The 21,089-nt window shown below is 41.6% G+C and overlaps 1 protein-coding gene across 2 annotated transcripts in view; it reads left to right on the top strand.

The window, feature by feature from the left end:
- Positions 1-21,089, top strand: part of FSTL4 (follistatin like 4) — a 406,465-nt gene that overhangs the window by 205,118 nt on the left and 180,258 nt on the right. For both annotated transcript variants that reach the window (XM_082063280.1, XM_082063281.1), the window contains exon 3: positions 2,245-2,278. In XM_082063280.1, the coding sequence (XP_081919406.1) occupies positions 2,245-2,278 (34 nt within the window). The remainder of the gene's footprint in view (positions 1-2,244; positions 2,279-21,089) is intronic.

Here is a 21,089-nt window from a genome sequence, read left to right on the forward strand (position 1 = left end):
AAAGAAGGGAAACTTTGAAGACCGTCCTTTGTTTTTCACGATGTCTACACAGCTCTTTTCATGGAGCTACCAAAAGGGTATTTAATACAAGGAAGCTGACACTTGAATATTTTGTAGAGTGTGATTGTCTTTTTTTCTTTTGATCAATGTAATAGTTGTAATTAGTTTTAGTGTTTCTAAGCTTTTGAAGTGCAGAGAATTCAAACAGCTTGTTAAAGTGAGGGACTCCAGGGGAACTTTAAAAGTACTCTTCCCTTTTGCATATATTACACGTACATGGGCTTGATGATAGCAGGCTGTATCTGAATTTTGTCATCCTGTGCCCCACCTCTCAAACTAATATTTTGAAAAGCTCTGAGAGGTCCCTGGAGTGTAACTGTCTATGCAGCTCAGAGCTTTGCTGCCTAAAGAGGATAAGTGCTTTGAAGTCTGTACAAATCCTGAATGCCATTTTACAGATTTCTCAAGAGCACTGAGGTAGCATCTTACAGGGAATAATAACTTAATATTTTTTTAAGCAAATACTGATTTATTTTTTTTTTATTTCTCTCGGTTGATTTGGAGGGTTGTGAGGAGGAGACCATTTCTGCTGTTCTGATCCTTCTTGGCTTTGGTGAAAGCTTTGTTTTTGAGAAAAGCAGCTTGCTGGTTGCTCGTAGGAGAGAGAAGCAGCATCTGTTGCCTACACAACTGGTGCCAATGGGACAAAGTATAAATTGTCACCATGTTTGAGCAGCCAGGAAATGTGTGATGTGCTGTGGTCCCTGGGATGGAGAATGTCTTGGTGGGATGGGCCATGTCTGGAGCTGGGTCCTGGGAGAGGGACAGGAGGCAGAAAGGAGCATTTCTGTAGGCAGTAAATGAGTAACTACAACATTGTAGTGTGAGATGTGTGTGATATTATTACATCCTTGAATAAAACATCTCACTCTGGATTACTGGATGCTGTCTGTACTCAGGTGAGGGAGGTAAAGCCTCCAGGAGTTAGCTGAGCGTGTACTGTTGTTACTTCCATAAGCTGATTTTTTTTTTTGTTTATTTCTATCTTCTTTTACTTTGAAAAGCTCAGTATTTTTTTATCGTGTGCTCTGGTGGCAGCTTTCTGTATTTTCAATTACCCTGTGACAGGGTGCCTGGCAGTGCAGGAGGGGACTGTGGATACATTCCATTAGATGTGTAGCACTATACTTTATATCCCTTCGTCTAAATGTGGTCTGCAGGGAGTGACTTTATTTTTTAAAAAAAGTGAAGATACAAATAAAATACAAATAAAATTCTAATAAGCATCAGGCGGGCCAGAAAGCTCTGATGTCTGGGGAGGCCATGTGTTTCTTTCCTATCAAAACGAGGAAAGAAACAAACATTTTTGTTATTTCATTCTCTGATAAACAAACATCGGAGAACAGTGAGCACTAAGGGAATGACATGAGGTTAGACAAGGCATGTCCACAGGAATAAAAAAACAGTTTTGTGAGCTTTTGTCAGGGGTTTGGTGAGCTTGCTCCTCTTGCCTCTGTGGGGCTGTACCATGGTGGAGATGGTGCTGGGACCAGGTGGCACTGGTTGCAAGAACTAACTCAAATGATGGAAATAAGTATTTGTAATTAACTCACAAATAATGTTACTTCTTGGAATTAAATATTTATTAATCTGCAATGCACTACTAGTACAAGTAGGTAGTGTTGTCTGGGAATGCAACAGCCTCAACACCTTATGCAACATTATCTTTAAAAGAAGTTTCTTTAGAGACGGCACTGATGCTTTGCAAGAAATAGGGCAAATGATGTAGGTGTGCAAAGACTGAAATGAGCCCTCAGCTCTAAGTGTGAGTAGTCAGGTTGCTTTGAAATTCTTCAGCTATTTGAACAACTCTCTGCTAAAAATATCTGTAACGGCTCCTCCCTACTCAACTTTAAATCTGTGGTACAGTAATAATAACCCTCTAGCTGCTCCCTTTTAACATCAATAGAGGAAAAAAAATCCATTTTAAAGAAGGGTTTTGTGCTGTGCCATGTAACTTATCACAGAATGATGAATCATTTTAGGTGATATATTGATCCATTAAATATTTGTGGACAAACTGAAATGTATGCTTGTATTTACTCCTCGTTCTGTAGACCTTCATAGATGCTTCCCTGGGACAATGACTAATGTGTTTTAGGGGTTTCTGTTCATGCTGCCTTTGAACAATTCTTGTATTAAAGAAAAAAACAAAAACACAAAAAATTCTCTTTTTCCTTGTAGGATTCCAGAAGGTTTGAAGTTACAAGAAGAAAAGGTAGGAAAAAACCCCAGTTTTCTCTCAATGTGTGTGTTGGTGTGGAGTGTTCTTGCAGTAACTTTTTAAACAAACATGAGTTTACACACTTGGAAGAGTGTACTGCTGTGGGATTTCAAAGAGACTATGTTCCAACACTTGTTTGGCAGTTTTTAGTGTTGCAAATTTTTTTCCAATGGAAAGTTCCTCTTCCAGCACAGAACTGCATGGGGGTATTGGGATGCATGTCAAGGTTTGTTGGGTGCTGGCAGAGGATCTGAACTCTGACCCTGGAGCATTTTGAGGAGAAAAAGCTCCAGACCAGGCTCTCCATGCATTGGCACACTGCAAATCCACCTCAGGGTGCAGCAGTGTTAAATGCGAGTTGTGCTGGTGCCCTGAGCTCAGATCCTGCTCCTGGAAACTCTTGTGCATTAGTAACTAATTAGCTGCTCTGTGATGGATCCCAGCAGCTGGGTGAGAATTGACCATCAAAGAGCTCATTCTGGTTATCATTAATTTTGATTTTGTTTAGCAGATGTTTTCCGGATCAGGCAGTTAGTTGCTTCATCTGTCTGGGTACAATGGGAAGCGGGTGGCACTCTCCTGTGCAACAGATTAATGTATTCCCTGTTCCGTTCCAGCATCTTCTTTAATTGCTTCAGACATTCTGTATATTGGAAAGAGGTTGTAACTACCACTGTTCTACTGCATAAATGGAAAAGGTCAGGTCCAAGGGTAACTTTTCATCTAGGCACATAATCTCCTTTTTATTTTTTTGTTGTTGTTATATGTGTTTATGGTGTGTGTATGTGTTTTTTTCCTGTGAGACTGACGCAGTGAAGAGTCGAATAAATAAAATATATGGCTGTTGCTAAAGATGAATTCTGTTTAGCTCAGGTTTCCAGCGTGTCTGTGTGTTTGGTCAAACTTCTACTCTTCATGGAGAGATCCAGTTTTACCTGGACTTCCACTGGTCTTAGACTAAGGAGTGCTCTTGGATGGTTCAGGGTTGCTTTGAGATGCAGAAGAGCATCTTGGGATCTGGATATGGAGATTTTTGATATGATTTGGGTCTCCAAAATTTATTTCCCAGTGGAAGTAGCCAACACCTACAGAAACTTAAAGCAATTTTTGAAAGCAGGACTGAGTTTATAGATCATATGGGTGCTTGGAAAATGTTATTTCAGAACAAAAATTGGATTTTGAGGTCAGCGCCTCTAGACACCAAATTTCCAGGCTCAGGTCGATTTCTCCTTGCCTTCACATGATGGGTAAGACTTGGCTTCCACTTGGAGGGGTGAAACTCTACCTTTTTTTTTCAGAAATGACTTGGATATAACCAATGCCTCTGTCAGAAAGCTTCTTAGATCCATGGATAGAGTGGAGAGAAAGGGATGGTAGTTGGGGAGTTAAGGTTTACAGATAAATTTGGCTTATGCCCAGCAACACGATCTGTGAATAATCAAGTATGTCTGAAGAACTGCAAACTCCTCAGAAGTCAAGAAGAAAATGCTAACAAACATGATAAATACATCTTGGTCACAAAAGCCTGTGGATTTGTGGAACTACCTGGGGATTTTCAGCAATGATTAAGTATCTTCCTCTCTGGAGTTAGTCCTCAATAGTGCCTATAAAATAATTCAACAAAAGCCTCCTTCAGAAACCTGTTCAGTATTAAAATGTGTGCAGAGCAGATACCACTCAGTGCTGGAAAAAAAATAACAGGAGGGCTTAAATGTTTGTTATACGCATGAAAGGATTTATTAGAAATTTTATGATATGGTATGATCTGATTTTTAAGGTTCAGGCCTTTTTTCCCTGAAATGGTAATTTTTGTGGATAATGGTTTTTTTACCTGAGGAAACTAGATGATTGGAAAGTCTTTGAGAGTGGGAGTTTATGCTTGTTGCCTTCCCTTGGTGGAAGATTTGGCTTTCTGTTGAAAAGCTAAAAAAAACTTTGAAAGTTAAAAATATCAAACAGAACCCATGACACAGGGAGAGCTGCAGTGAACTTGCTCTGTGCCTTTTATTATCCCATGCTCACACATGAACCAGGACAATTAGAAAAGAGCTTTTGGTGAAAGGAGAGGCAGTCCTGGATCACACTTTCCAGAATATTTTTTTGACAAAAGGTTTGAGTCCTTTAGTTTGAAAGCTTTTTTTTTTTTCCGAAGGAAACAAAGTCTTGATTGTTGAGAAATGGTCTGTGGGTAAATACTAACTTGCCATCCTTATTTCCTTCAACAAATAGTCTATTTAATAGATGGTTGATGGTTAGTTGTGCTGGATTGTGTTTGTATTAGATGAAAGAAAGAGATGTGAAAGCACTTTCTTCCTTTTTCAGCTGTGGATGAGTGTAGTTAATCTGGGAGCCTTTTTGGTTTCCAAAGTGTCAGGACTACATGTGCTGGAGAAATTTTGAAGCTGCTCCAAAGCCCATTACAGCCGATGAATGGCTTTCCTTTGACTTCCGTGAGTGATAGATCAGCTATAATTATGTGATCTTTTAATTGCTGTGGTATGAAGGGGAGATGCTTCCCTGACTGCAGCTGGCAGCCGTCTTCCACCATAATGTATGAAGACTGATTTCTTTCTGAATTTCAATGGAAATGGCTGCAGATCTCTTTTGTTTCTGGGATGCTTAACTGGTGTTTGAATATTATCCTTTTTGACAAAAAATGACCTTTTAACCCAAAAAACCTCATTCTGGTAGTTGATTAGAAGCTGCAAGTATATTTTCCTACATTCAGTTTAAGCTCATTAAGTTGAAATTTTGCTCTCAGTGGGTCATGTGTACGACCCACTGCAGTTTCCATCTGCGTTATGCTCATGTAATGAAAAACATAATATGGTGCGAGATTGTGTTGCTAGCTTTAAAATAAACTAACAACAAACTTGAGAAAAACCAGCATTTGGTAAACAAGCACAGGATTTGAATACCATCTCGTATTGCTCTTTTAAACTAAATTTGAGGGGCAAGTTAGAGCAGGCAGACCCTTTTTCAGTTATCCAGTCTTCTGTCCCCATTTCTAAAGACCTGTTCATTTTTTACTCTGTATATTTACATATGGCTTCAGGTGTTAGCACTGTTGCTGGTTCCTATGAACTACCTGCCCTTAGTGTGCAGGAAAGGGAAACTGAGCAAAAATGTTAATAACCTGCACACTTTCATCAGCTGCCCTGTACAGTGAAATGATGCAGGAGAGCAGAACAGAGGCAGGGAGCTGAGAACAGCAGCAGTTTGTGAAGATCAGGTGGAGATAACAGGTATTAAGTGGAAAAAATGAAAGATAATGTGCAGCAGAAAGTTGGGAGACTAAAGGGTTTCTGTTAGGTCAGAGCGGGACTGGGCCGTGCTCTGAAGGGAACACCTGGGAGCATTTGGCTTGACAGTGCCAGGTCTTAATACCAAAGACTGGTGAGTTTTCACTGTGTAATGAGTGCGGATGAATGACCACACAATTTATGTATATAAAAGCAATATACGTTCATCAAATTCCACCTCTAGCAGAACGGGACCTCTGGGATGTCCCCAGCTATTTTGTTGCAAGAACATGGGGACTAATTCTGTAACTTCTGGAGCTGATAAATGCTCCTACTCCTGTTGGCAATGTGGGGCTAAAGGATGCTCAGTACTAGAATAAATTGTCTGCTGAGGATAACTGTATACCCAAGTGCATGTATAGTCACATCAAGCATAAAGAGCCACATCTTCAGTAGATACAAGTGAGCAAAGCCACGCTGAATTTAATGGATCACCTTTGCTTTTTACTAGTTGAGAGTCTAGCCCAAACATGTAAAACTTTTAATTTGTTTTTATGTTGCTCACAGCTATCCATTCAACAAATTAGTGTCAAAAGATGCTTTTGAAACCATTCAGGCAAGAAATGTTCAAGCAGATTGCTTCCACTCTGTTTGTCCATACAATCTTATTAAATGAGATGCAGCTCCAGATTTATTCAGTCAGGTGCCATCATGCTATCATAAAGATATGAACTGTATCTGTTTTGAGTTAGAAGGCTGAAACCTTTCTGAAGTATTTGCAAGCTCTGTATTGTGGATGCCCTGTTTGTTTTTATATGTATTTATTAGGGATGCGCAATCCTCATGTTACAGTGTGTTTCCAACCACAATGAGGAGCAGTAGAATAGAGCACACCCTGAGCTTTGACAAGTTGCCATAGTTTTATTGAAAATCTCTGGGGCTGCATCAATTAGCAGTGGTGGAGGATCCAGCCAACAGCTTAAGAAATATTTCATTACTTGCCACTTGACATAAATTCTCATGTTCTAGATGAAAAACTGACTCATGGTTATAAAACAGTAATGCCCTTTAGAAATTCTATTCACTTCATCCCTTCTTACGCATTTCAAATTTCCACCTATCTATGGAAGATGAAAGGTTCTTGAAACTTGGCAGGAATGGCCAGTTTCTCTCTTCAAACCTTTCATTAACATGATGAAGTGATCAGCTGTAATTACTTTGTGTTAAATCACCTATTAATTTCCAATCCTGTTGTTCTCTTCCTGTTGCTCAGTCCAAGAAATGTTTTGTTCCTTACGACCAGGTCAAAAACTCAGCAAAATCAGTAGCTGTGGCTGATTTTGCTCTTCGGAAGCAGCTCTGCTCCCGGGATCTCAGCTGTCTGCCCGTCCCAATGACATCCAGGTTATATACTATACCAGCTATATGTATCTGTATGTATATGCTGTGTACCTGGAGTTGTCATGTTCAGCAGTACCAGCTCTGTCTTCAGGATGGGCCTTATGTTCAGTGGATGGGCTATACATTAAAAGTAACTGTTTTATAGGATCACAAGTAGGAATAGTTTCTATGTTTATTATACTGATTTTAACAATAACTCAGTCTTTACTGAAACCAAAGGTTCATGTCTCTGTCCATCTCAGCTGCTCTGTTTTCATAGAAAACTTTATCTGTTTTTTCAGGGCATATGTTATTCGTAGATGGCAATCTGTTACCTGGGGAAGGATATGTGACTGGGTCAGAATATTAATCTGATGTTTAGCTCATTTTTTTAAGTTTGGGAAACTGCAGTCCCTGAGTGTTTTTTGTACCTCATCCCGCTTGAACATTATTGCTCAAGTACATGATGCAGTGGGGATGCCTCATTTGTGCAGTGCTTGCAGAGAATTAGATAGAAATAATGAAGGTAAAAATATTTTCAAGGAGCTGCCCCAGGCATTTTTTTAAATTTGGATTTTGAGAGTCAGGCTAACCCAAACTGGGGAGGGGGGGAAAGGGGCAAAATTGTTCGTTCCCACGTATCTATTGGCAATGGTGTTTAATTATAACTTGGCATATTTTGTGGTTCCAAGTGACAAGAGCTAACAGAGGGAGTAAAACCATGTGGAGGGGGAAGAGCCCCAAATAATCAACTCATTATGCAGAGCAGTAAATTAAACTAATATGGATACTCCCAGAGGGTCTTAGTATAGTTGTTAGAATTGTGTGTGTGCCTCTGAGCAAGGATGAGTAGCTGCAAACACCAAGCAGTAAATTGCAGCTCAGCCACGAAATTTGAGTGGTTTTCTAAACTAAACAGCACTGGTCCTCATGGTCATGTTTGGCTTCCAAATGGCTGTTTGTTCATTCAAATGGATTACATTTGAAAATGTGAATGGGGCTGTGGTTGAGCCCAGCTTTGCCAGCAGATGTAGGAAACCTATTGCATGCACAGCTCTTACACTGCTGGAAGCAGAAAGGTTTTGCACAATAAACTGCTTGTAAATGGAGATATCGGTTCCTGTAGTGAAGTATTAATACTTTGGGGCAGGAGGAGGAAGGAATTCTGTTCATGGCGGAAGGGGCATGAATGTTTAGTGAGTAAATAGAATAGCATGTGGCTTTGCTGGAGCAGCAGATTGATGGACCTAAAGGAACTGAAGTGAAAACTTCTTGAGAAGTGCAAAACCAGGCAGCTGGTGCGAGTGGCAAGTTGGAGGAAAGAGCTCATAGGAAGCTTAGGAGGTGTTCAGACTTCAGTTCCCTGCATGGGGAGAGGGAAAAGATGGAGATGAGTCAGAAACTGAGACTTTGAGGTTCTATAGGGAGATGCAAAATAATACACGTAACTATTCTACACTACCATATTTCATAAATAGGTATCCCCAGTGCAGAGTGCTGAGTCTGGATGTGCTTCAAGGCATCTCTTTTTCCACCTGAAAGCAGGATAAACTGTGCTGTTTTGGCAGCTGAATAAGCCGCTGGTGCTGCCGGGGCTGGCTGCCGCCCCATGCTGTCCACCTTTAGACAATCCCAGTTCCTGATCTGAACATGTGTGGAACAGCTGGAGATCAGTCACCTTGTCTTGGCACACAAGGGAAGTTACTAAAAAAAAAAGCCAGGATACTGCAATTGCCTGCCTGCCTTGTATTTAGTATCCATTGTGGGTGGATATTGCACAGCAGTATCATGTCCTAAAAGCAGACCTGTAGAAATCTCAAACTGCAGTATCTCCACTGTAGGAGAGTAGAAGATGCTGGATGCTCATTTACAGCTGATGACTTGTGGCTTGAAACCGTGTACTGACCAGCAGCAAAACAATGGCCTTATTCGCTCATGTGGCTCCTTCAACTGCTTTGTCTCTAGGAAACCAGAATTGCTTGATGTTTAGGGGTTTTTACAACCAATTATATTGCACATGACTTGCCAACTTAAAGCTTGTGACCAAAGTACACACCACAAAGCCAACTTCATCAACTCAGCTTCTCGGAACAGTTAACAGCAAGGCAGTGCTTACTGAACAGGCTTTTGGCTTCAGGCTACGCAAGAATTTTAAGTCAAAAGCACGCAAAAAATAAGATACAGCCGTGTTGAAGGGAGGCATCAGGAAGCATGTAGTATCCAACCTGGAAGCTGGATCTTTTCTGCTCTCAGCTCATGTTATTTGGAAACTTCAGAAGATATATTTTCTGGACTTAAAGGAGAGTGTGGTGTGGTGGTGTTTGTTGTTGTTGTGGTTTTTGTTCTGTTTTGGTTTTTGGTACATGCTAAATGCTGTGACTCTTAGGGCACCTCTGGCAGTGTCTGCCCTGTGCCTGTGTCCCTCAGCCTGGCAAGTCAAGAGCATCCTCTGTGCTCTCAAGGGGAGATCAGTCCCAGCAGGTCATGGTGCTGCCAGCTCCTGCCTGAGATGAATAACCTCCTTGCCAGCTTGAATGCCAAATTTTGATGAAGGCTTAATAGAGAGATTAGTTTTATTCCACAGGGCAGTCTCTCCCTCTCTTTTTCACTTCTCCCTTTAATCTGTGTTCCACAGCCTGTAAATTGCCTGTCCTTCCTGAGAGATAAGCACATTTTTCCCTACCCTGACATCCCTTGATTCTACAAGCTTCTCTACTTTTTCCAGCTAAACTGGGTGGTCTTTTGGAAGATGCTACTTTGTTCCACAAACCTCATCTTGGCTTCATCTTCCCACTCCCCCACAAGCACTTATGTCCAATAGACCCAGATCAGTAAAGAGGACTGGTTTGCACTGGTCTTTTAAGACAACCTATCCTTAGGAATAAGAGATTTTCAGACAAATGGACTGTTTTTGTTGACTTAGGTGTCCTTAGCAGCAGCCAGGTTGAAATTCAAAGTGAGATTTGAAGGCATGGTAGTAATTTTGCTGAGCGGTGTATTGCTGTTTGTATGAAATACTACTTTCCTTTCCAGCCACAATTCTGCAGAAACACTGTTATGCAGAGCATTGCATGATTTGGAAGTCTCTCTCATGTGGAGAGGTCACATGCTGCTTGCAAATAATATTGAAAGGTGCAAATGCTTGGAAACCCTGAGTTTTCAGACCAGATGTAAAAAAAACCTTCTTTGTAAGGGCTGAATAAAAAGCTGGCAGCAGATGTTTCTGATAATGGCAGTATAATGTAATATGCAAATATTCTCCAACAAGTCACTTTATCCAGCCTGTCTCGGAAATTAGCAAAATAAGTAACTCAGACTTCGAACTAGAAAAGCCAAAGTCCGAGATGGATTGTGGGCTCAGTCAGGTTTTTGAGTCACGAATTTTGAACGTGCTGCTAGTCTACTTAGTCTGTAAGAGCATCGTGTATTTTCAATTACAGACTTATTAGGTTTCAATGTGCCATTTCTTCCTGAACTGAGCTTTAACCATAAGGCAATTAGGTTAATATTTCAGAGCTTCAACTCACTGCCCAAATACAAGATAAAATAAGACAGAAATTGTCTTTGTGCTGAGGTCAGGTACCTATTACATAACCAGGTGGCCATGGCCTCTACCTGTGGCAGATGTGGCCTGTGGAGCTGCAGCCTGGAGGGTTGTGGCTTACAGGAGTGAAGGCTCCAATGCTGCCCTGGTGTCTTCTCCTGGAGGTGCTGAACTTTCCCAGGATGGTGGTGAAGAGGAGAGCATCAGCAGTCCTTGCAGCACTTACCTGTGAGTCTGTTATCTTCTTCCACCGCATCCATTTCTCACCAAATCCCACCGGCTGTGGAGAATGAACAGTTTGGGTACTGTAGCCATGGCCCTGGCTGCTGCCACAGCAAATACGCTGCTTAAATCAGTGATTTTCCAGCTGGGCTCTGCTTTGTTTGTAAATGTGTCCTTTGGACTTTACATTTCCAAGCGAGATTTCAGCTCAGTAATTAGTGTGTCGTCATATTTTTTTAATAAGACCTTATGAGCCTGTGAAATGGTCCAGTTGTTCATGGTGTTTGGGAAAGAAAAATCTGCTGTGTGTAAGGTAATGTAATTACTTTTCTAAAGGAGTCTTTATTATGCATCTAACTGCACATTTACTGTACTTGATAGACCAAAATAAAACCACAACAGAATGAATAAGCCATTTTGGTCCATTGGGTAAATAAAACAGCTAAAGTGTTTATAAATATGTATTTAGTCAGCGGAGCTGATTGGTGACTCTGCAACTGCTCCAGAGTCTGAGTTAAGTAATCCAAGTTAAATAGCCTTCCATAAATATTTCCTTGTTTGTCAAAAGGCAGTAGTTATTTATCCATGTCGTGCCGCTTGTTTGTTGTGTTTGAGATCTTTTGAAGAATACTGGAGAAGTTTGTTTTGCATATAACAGAAGATGGGCACTATGTGTGTTTCATGAAGTAGCATCAGAGTGGTACTTGGATCTTGCCCCCTTCTCCTTTCCATCCTTGCCTCTCCCTTGCAGGTGGTACGTCTCTTTGTCACTCTTTTTACTCTTTCAGTTTTGGTGAGGTTAAAATGTGCCTTCTTTCTGCTGAACTTCTAAATTCCATCTGTTAAAGTGACCCCAAAGATGTGCCAGTCATTAGGGCAGAATCTCAGTCCCGCTGCTTTTTCTAATTAAGGGTAAAACTATTTGACACCATTATGAAACTCATCTAGTAACATGTTTTACCAGAATTAAATTAGTTTGTGTGAATAGTGATTCTAGACATATAGGGCCTACAGATTTCAAAGCCTGTTGCTTCCAAAGGCAGAAGTTGGATTCTGGCTTTTAAATTTGTTCAGTGCGTTGGTCCAGCTCTGAGGTTATCTGTAAGTTTTTGTTCCTGTGGTTTGTTGTGTGCACTAGTTGGTGGAAAGACCACAGCTGAAATGCACCTTGTGCAGCCAGCAGATAATAGCATAAAGTTATGTTCTTGCTTAGAAAATAAAAAGTACAAGAAAAAAAATTGCTGTTTAAATCTGGCAGAACTGGAAGACTTTAAAAATGTCACTTCTTATGAGATTTCAATTTAGCTTCTCTTTGCAACTGCAAAGTAGGTAACAGTGACATGCAGTGCCCCTTCTGTTTGTTTTGCTTCTCCATTGAAAAATCTGTGATATGTATAAATTTTTCTTCTCATATTTGAATGTTTTAAAGAATAACTTTTCTCTCAGTTACGTAAGTAATATCTTTTATTCTCCCTTTTAAGTTTCATGCTTTCCACAGTAGTATTTCTTCTTTGCCCATGTGTTTTTCCAAAATTATTAGTTTTCCTTAAACTACATAGTAGTTGTATTTAGATTTTAACTCTTATTGCCCCATTAAATACAGACGTTCATCAGCCGCTTTTAGCAGAATCAATATTGTGGCAAACCTGATTCCCTGGGAATAGTCAATGAAGCCAGAAATTGGAAGCGGCCCAACGCAGCTTCTCGGCTGTTATCAACATGTCCAACTCTGTTGGCACCTGTGTCAATGAGGGATGATCCATTGCCAGAGACACTTGTATGGAAAAACAACAGTTTGGTAAAACAGAGGGTGGTTATGATTGGAGCAGATGTGTGGCAGAGCGTGTGAGGTGACCGGTCCTGCACCTCGAGACGCTGCTGGGACTTACCCAGCGTGCAGGAGTCAGGATCCAGGCTGTGTCTCAACAATGTTCAACAATGACCCATAGAAAATCCTGATAAAAGATCTATATTCTCCTGACTTTATAATAACGCTTTAAACAGTGCACCTCTGCAGCAGCCAAAAGCTGAGCTAAATTAATGGATGAACTCACAGCCTCTGCTCTGCTACATGATGCTCAGGATGGCGGGACCTGTGTGGGGTTCCCAGTGCTGGGAACTGGAGTGATGTGTGGCAGCCAGAGTCACAGAAAAGCTGGAGAGAATGCTGTGAGGCCATTCCTGTAAAAACAAGGTTGATTCTGCCATTATGAGAGAGTCTATTCTGGGCTGCAAGATGTGCACTGGGTATAGGGCTGTCACAGCTTACAGTGGTCTGTTGGTGTCAAAACCAGTAAGGAGCGACTCCTCCCTGTAAGGCACAGCATGGGGAATAAGTCAAAGCCCTCACAAGTACATTAAATTATCCTGGAAGCTCTGACAGCTCTTCAGTACTACAAGGTGTCTTAATTAGAGGGAAGTCTCAAATGGAGGTAGCAGTAAAGGAGCAGAGGCAGCAGAAAGCCCTCTCTGTATTTTCCTTTTGGAAATATAAGAAATGCTTCCCGTGTTTGGAGTTTCACATTTGGATGACATCCCTGAATATATTCAAAACAGGTCAGCTGGATTATAGGCACTGCTAAGTGAGCATTTGTGATAGGTCACAGAGTTTTGCAATTGCCACTGGAATGTCCTAATGTGTCTCTGGGAAGTGCGGAGATGCTGGCGAAGTAATCAGGCTTTGAGTGAACTTCCAAAAGATTTCTTTTTGAATGTCAGACAATGCTGAAAATGACTCTTTACCACCTTTCAGTGTTCACCCAATACAAATAACGTCACCAGAACAAATCCTTGCAGATCTGTGTATCAGGCACTGCAATTCTCCCTTTGAAGGAAGGATGTTCATCAGAGCTTGTTTGTTATAGCTGAACCGTATTCTGTCCGATTAGAGGACCCCATAATCTTGCACTTGTCTTTAACTAAGCACTCTAGTATTTTTAAACAGAAATCATTATTATAGCCCTTGTCTTTCACCCCTTTTCATCCCTTTGCCTTTCTGGCAGACAGAAGCTCTGATGTGATTATTTATCAAGATGTTTGTTCACTGGAGGGTGAGACTGGTCTTGTCATGAGAACAGTGCTACTGGCCTTGCTGACTGCCTGTGCAAAACATGGACTTTTGCCATGGTTTTTCTCTGTTTGAGAAACATGAAGGATTATTTTCAGTATCAGATATCGCAGCAATTAATAGTGGGGTTGACATAAAAAAACTGCGTTTTATTGTATCCACTTAACAATAAGAACATGATGAAAATCATTAAAAACATCCAACTTATTTTCCTTTGCACAGAGAAACTAATATTGATTCAGTACTCTCACAGTGGAGTTTCCATTTTACTTTCGTGGGTTTTGTAGCAATAATTTTCAGACCTGCCTTAAACCAAACCTGTTGTTCATTCTTTCAGTGTATTCCCATGGGACAACAAGGTTTCTGTCAGCACGGCAGTGGAGTTCTTCTGGAGGCTAAATGGAAGCAGGGAAGAGGGAGCCGAGGGGGGAGCTTGGTTCGGGGTGTGCGTGTCCCCTTTGCCGATGCGCTGATCAGCAGAGCGGCTGATGTTAATGGTGCTCCCTGGAGAGCGGCAGCTCTGCCGGCAGAGCCATTAATTTCCAGCCACTCTGTCAGTGGGAGCTGAGCATAGTGCACTTATTTAATTTAGATATTAAATCTTTTTCTTAGCACAAACAAACACTCCTTTGCTAGCTTAGAATTCTGATAGGAATTAATTCTGATAGAAGAAGTTAAAAAGTAATAATCACTTCTTCAGTCATGCTCTCGGGCATTTTTTCTCCTGAGATTTTCTTCTTCTGCATCGTCTCATAGGAAAAGAGACATGAAAACATGACTCACTGGAGTGCAAATATCACCAAAGCTTGTGCCATTTCTGAGATAAAATCAACTTAAAACTAATTATCATAATATTAAACTTCATAGTACTATCACAAATGTCAGTCTCATGTAATCCAATAGTCATGATGTGCCTTTTTTCTTATGGAGCAACAACAAATACTTTAGGTCTCGAATAGAGTTTAACTTGTTGCTGTCTGATAGTAGCAGTCTGTCATTGCTGATCCAACCCTATTGATTCTGAGTTTCAAATAATTAAAAGCAATAAATTTAAGTAGCAGAATATCCTCAAACTGGAGTATAGCTTTAGTATTTTCCCCTGTAATTGAGGTCGCTTAGTTTGCAAGAAAGATATGACCTCAGAGAGAGACAGCTGGTGTTAGTGAGAGCTGTAGTCACACAATTATTTGTGTAATTGTGTAATTACTTGTCTAAAAAATAGTCTTTTTACATGGTGTGAAGAAAACTCTTCTCTCCAGCTGGGACTAATCTGTAGCACGTTTTCAGTGCATCCCCTGAAGAAGGAAAATGCACAGGAAGGAGCTTCTGCTTCTTGCTGGTGTTTGTATGTATGTTGGGGTTTTTTGGCTTTTTTTTTTCCCCCCCCTTTTTTTTGTTTAAGAGTAGGAGCACAGCAAAGTGGCTGATACATTGAAGGCTGTGAGCCATGGTTGTGTCCTGGACATGCTGTGTCTTTCTAAAGCTTTTGCAGAAGCAAACCAAAATACCATGAATTAGACTCTGTTGGTGCCCGAGAGGCTCCATCTATTCTGGTACTTCCAGTGGCAGAAGCAAAGAAGAAATTTATGAGAGTGGTTAAAAATACTCCTATTGATTCCTGGGGCCGTGTCAGTCTGAGTGATTTGGTACGCTTTACTTTCTCTGTGCAGACCTCATTCAGTCGCTATTTCGTGCCTTTGTCATGATTTCGGTGAGGCAAGTTTAAAAGGAAAGTGATATCAATTGATCTGATACAAGTTGTAAGTGGAAAAACAGGCACTGCTTTGGAAACGGCAGCGCAGAGATGCTGGCCCCTCTGGGATGCTGGTGCTCCCATGCTTTGTCCTGTATCGGCACTACTTGGCCCGAATGTATGGATTTACTGGATTTATTAGTTATTTCATTGATAAATTGCTTTGCTTTGGCAAGTCAGGCTGTAACCAATAAATAAATGCTATTATTTGGTCTTAATGGGTTTGGGGGACCTAAGATGTATCTTGATCATTATGAGCTTAATACCTATAGCTAAGCATCCTAAATTCAGAAATACTTTAGCTTCTTTTCACACAATTTTGAAAATAACAGGAACTTCTTGACTACTGAGTTTTTATCCTGAAAGTCATTGTATTGTCTTACTCGCAGCAAGTAACCTTTCTTATGTGTGAAATGCGGATAACACTAAGTAAACTTAGAAACATTGCGTGGGGTGGTTAAGGATTTTGGTATCTTTAAAATAAAGCCGTGAAAGAAACTGTGTGTGTGCCAGGGATATATCTCGCTCTGGCAGGAACAGCTTTCTGCCCAGGTGACACTGTGGGTCAGTGACAGATGGGGCAGCTACAGCAAACTCCTAAAATTATTGATGTGTTGGGGACCATAGTCAGGTCAGAATTTGCCTGACATCAATGTCACAGCATGTCAGGGATTGGAAGGGACCTCGAAAGCTCATCCAGTCCAATCCCCCCTGGAGCAGGAACACCCAGATGAGTTTCACAGGAAGGTGTCCAGGTGGGTTTGAATGTCTCCAGAGAAGGAGACTCCACAACCCCCTGGGCAGCCTGGTCCAGGTTCTGTCACCCTCACTGAGAAGAAGTTTCTTCTCAAATTTAAGTGGAACCTTTTGTGTTCCAGTTTGTACCCATTACCCCTTGTCCTATCATTGGTTGTTACCGAGAAGAGCCTGGCTCCATTCTCCTGACACTCACCCTTTATATATTTATAAACATTAATGAGGTCAATAAGTGTCTGCTAATGGGTCTTCCCTCAGTTGTGCTTCATAGAATTGTAGAATAGTGGGTTGGAAGGGACCACAGGGATCATCTGGTCCAGCCTTTCTTGGCAAAAGCCCAGTCTGGACAAGCTGGTCCAGCTGCATCTTAGAAGTGTCCAGTGTTGGGGAATCCACCATTTCCCTGGGGAGATTATTCCAATGGCTGATTGTTATCAGGAGAAGTTTCCTTCTTGTGTCTGATCAGAATCTCCCCAGGAGTAACTTGTACCCATTGCCCCTCAGCTTTTCCATGAATTCCTTGTAAAAAGGGTGTCTCCATCTTCTTTGTAGCCACTTTGTCAATACTCTTCATCTTCTGCAGAGCCTGGTTCATGCTGTGCTTGCACTGAAATATCGCATCCCATGTGGATGCGCAGAGAAAGTGATTCTTCAAGTCTCCTAGGAACGAACTTTAAGGCTCTTTTCTCTGGAACTAGATTTATTGGCTAGAGGGAAATTGAATGGGATCACTTGAGAAAGAGGAGCAGTGGCAGAATGGAAAGGCTGCCAGGAACCTGCCTGCTGCTGGTCAGGGAAACTGTGCGGGAGGCTCAGGGAGATGCAATTTCTGTCCTGTAGCACTTAGAAAGGGGAGAGGGAGGACTGAGAGGAACAAAAGAGAACCACATGCTTTGAAAGAAAACAGCCCCTTGTTTAGTCTGGTTTGCTGTTCTAAATCTTGATTGAATTAGTTGTTCATGGAGGTGAGGCAGTGACTGCAGGAGGCCAGGAGCCCAGATGATGGATTTGCTCTCTGCAGAAGTATTTACTGGGCAGCTGCTGGTGTTTATTGGTGTTTTGCACAATTTTTCCTATATGCATATTCGAAGCAGGTGTTTTTCCTGTTGAAGAACTTTGACGATTGTAAAAGAAAAAAGCTTGACATCTTAGCTGTGCTCGTTAGAGCAAATCTAAAGGGAAGCCCAGGGCATTTTAGCATCAGTGTGTCATGGCAGATGGTGTCCATTCGATGCTGAAAGGCTGCAGTGTGCTCTGGTGTGCAGGGTATTGCCAGCCTCACTTCTGCATGGGAAGCCTTTCCTTCTGCCCCCAAGTCCCCTGGAAGATGTGGCTTTTTTGCCATCATGCCGCAGCATCGCTCTGGGCCGGACGTGCTGACGGAGCTGCCGTTGCTCCCCAGCCCGCGCTGCCGTGTCTCACCCCCCGGCAGCAGCCCTGGGAGTTGTGTGCCTGGCCGTGTTTGCAAATTTGGCCTTTAGCTGCTTGGTCTCCTGCTTTGTTGACGGCTGGAGAGATCATGCAGAACATACAGAAGGATGCAGCGGTGTGCCGTGAATAGTTAAGTGCCTGGTTTGTGTTATTCCTTGAGCCAGGTTTGAGAGACAACCTTTGTGGTGATTATTTTACAGAGCCTCTGTTGGAGCAAGGGCAAGCTTAAAGGTAAAGTGACAAAATTCAGCATCTCAGCCTGAAGTACTGACACCCCCCTGTCTATTAAAAATCATTGTGTGCCCTTCCAGCAACCCTCCCTGTATGTAATGAATAGCACCCAGTGTGCTGGACGTGGAGTATCTTTAGAGGAGAGCTCCACTTTAAAAGTCAGGATGATTTTTCTGTTTAGCTGTGCTGAATTATTTTTGATAGATGTTTCTGTGGTACAGACCAGCCTCAAATGACTTTCCTCTGTACCTCATCGTGATACACAGCTCTGAAATAGCTTCTTCCAGCTCTCTCTGGGGAAGGCAGTGCTTTACACCAAGTGAGAGATAAGATTGCAAAGTCTGCGCTTATCTTCCTTAAGAGTAAATAAAAAGCATTTCAACAGCCTGAGGTAAATAAGTGTTACCCTGGTATATTGTAGCAACTTTTTCAAGTGGAGGCTTTGTTAATACTGTAGTACTGGGGCAATTCTCTACAGCTGATATCTGCAAAATCTCTTCAGTTGTGTATTTCATTATTTCAACAGATCTTACTCATCCCTAAAGGTTTTGGTTTAGTCTGGAGGAAAAGCAGATGTATGTACATGTGATCCAGAGTAATGAAAGAAGAATATGGGTATGCACGCTGGATTTTTTTTTCTTCTCATGAATAGAAGATCCAAACAGAAAAAAGCTATCACAACCATCTGTGTTCTTCCATTCAGTTAAACCAAGGGACCCCAAATCCTGGGGGTGCATGAGCCAGCGCTGGGGTTTGGGAACTTGCACGTGTCTGTATCCAGTGTAAATGCAGAATTGCTTGAGCCAGGAAAACACAGCAGAAACCCACCTGCTCATGAGATTTTTCAGGACTGACTGGACACGATTTTGCCCCTATTTGCTTACCTGAAGCCTTCAAAGGATTGTCCCTGGCTGTGGGGAACATGAGAAAGGGCACATGGTGGCATGGGCAGGGACAGATCATGAGCCTGGCTCCTTATCTAGAGCTTGTGAAGATTTTACCTCAAATGACTCATCCTGCTCTGTCCTTCTTATCTCTCCCGCAGCTTTGCAAAATGTATTTCACGTACACGGTGTCTCCCTGCTTGAGCCAGTTATCTGGCTCTCAACAGCTACTTATTCTTTCAAAGTACTCTATTACTGCAAGGATTTGATTTTTATATATATACACTCATTTTGCTATTGTGCTGGTTGTGTGTGGCTGTGGATGCAAAAGCACCTTAGCTCCATGCTTTCCCATACACTCCATCTCTCACTGCAGTATTGATATTTCTACATGTGGTAAAATTAATTAAATTATGTTCTCTATTTATGAGCTAGTTTATTGCTTTAATTATTTATTGCTACTGCAGCTAATTTGATTTAGGCAATATTTAGTTCTGTTTCAGTAACTTTTAATTTTAAAAACAAACTGCTGGTTTGAATTCATTGGCATTAACAACCTGTTATTGATTAGTTTGGCCTCACACTGTGTGATGAGGAAAGAGTGGCTTCATGCCATGCTAAGCCTTCAGACCAGAGCATTGACAGCAAGTTTAAATATGTTTTTCTGGGAATAGTTCTTTAGGAAGTGTATGAAGACTTGCGGGTTGTCTAAGGAAGGTTAAAGCCCATCAGCAATTTCTGTGGTTTGAGTTTATCTTTATAGGAAGGAATAAAGGATGCACAACTAAAAACTGTAATACCTCCTCCCACTTTTATACCTCAATCACAACACTTAGGCATGCTCTTTACTACAGAGTTTTTTGTTGTGAATTGATAATAACGTCTGTAGTGGTGAAATTTGGTCTGCTAGACTGTGTATCTCTTAAGGTTTGCTTTCCAATTTGAAGAACTTAATTCAAAGCCTACTAAAATCAATTGGAAGGTTTCCTCTTTCACTTGTACTTTATTTCATACTGTATCTCCAATAATGACTTGCTAGCTTTTCTGTGTCATTACCTTCTGCTGACGGTTCATGATTTAAAAGACCAAGAGGTTAACTAGCTTCTCTTCCACCATCTCCAGTTACCTGTGACAAAAGCTCAAGGGCTACACATGGGAGCAGAAACCAAAGGTCTTATTTGTAAATTATGGTTCAAGGTCAGTCCAAAGGGTGTTTATTGAGGATTCGGGGCTGATCCTTCTGTTCCATAGCTCGTTTCATGTGTCTTACGCTGGCATGGCTCTGGATTTGCTGAGCTGTGCCAGGCTGTGCACAAAAGGTGAGGAAATGAGCCCATATTCAGATGACTGCATAGGCTGTTGAGGACATAGGGACTTGCCATGGTGCAGATCTGACCTGAGCAGTGGGCAGGGGTGAGGGCATTGGTACTAAGAGGGTTTTAGGTGGATATATGGAGTGTGTAGCACATGGGCAGCATGTGGTCTGCACTGTCCTGTCATAGAGCACGTAACTGGGTGGTCTTTTGACCTTTCAAGTTGCTATGGGATAACACACACATTTCACTTAGGAAATGCTATGGATAGGGTCCTTTGATCTTTTCCCTGGTTGTTCCATGTTGATCAGATATTCATATAACTATCCTGAAGACTTCTAATGCCAGTTCTTTTGGTCTACACTAACTTCTCTAATCTCAGTCCTCTTTGCAAGTGAAGAAGGCCAAGATGGTTATAAGATGGGGGCTCTTGTCAGGTGGTTGTCATGGCCATAGCACTGGGTTTGTGTTCAGCCAATTTGAACATGTGCCAGGTCCAAACCTCTCCTGAGGCTGAGCTGTTGTGGTCAGGGTGCAACTGGGACCTCTGCTTGGTCCTTGTGGTGGGTCTGACAAATGTTCTTTATTCCATCCTGCAGTGTGGTGTTCACAGCATAGGCAGTGATATGAAACAGCTGCCACATCTCAAGCCAGAGGTAGCTGCAGCAGTCCTGGAGTGCCTATGTAAGCTCACATCGAATCCCCAGGGATGAAGGGCTCTATTAAAAATGTAAAATCATTATCGCTGATCTTGAAAGTGGACCGATGCATTTAACATATATAATTATAAACTTTCAAACAAGATGATTTCATCTGGTGGAGCATCTGGGAATTGTTTTTTCATTATCACGTTTTGAAGAGTGAAAAATCTTCCTATTCTCTCTGAGGATTTTGTGGGATTAGTTGCTGCTGCGTATTCCTGCAAATGTTTGTGTAGTTACACACATTTCTAATTCATTCTGCATCCTTTTGAGCGGTTTTG

This window comes from Streptopelia decaocto, assembly GCF_964273445.1.
Source record: "Streptopelia decaocto genome assembly, chromosome: 12".
Lineage (NCBI taxonomy): Eukaryota > Metazoa > Chordata > Aves > Columbiformes > Columbidae > Streptopelia > Streptopelia decaocto.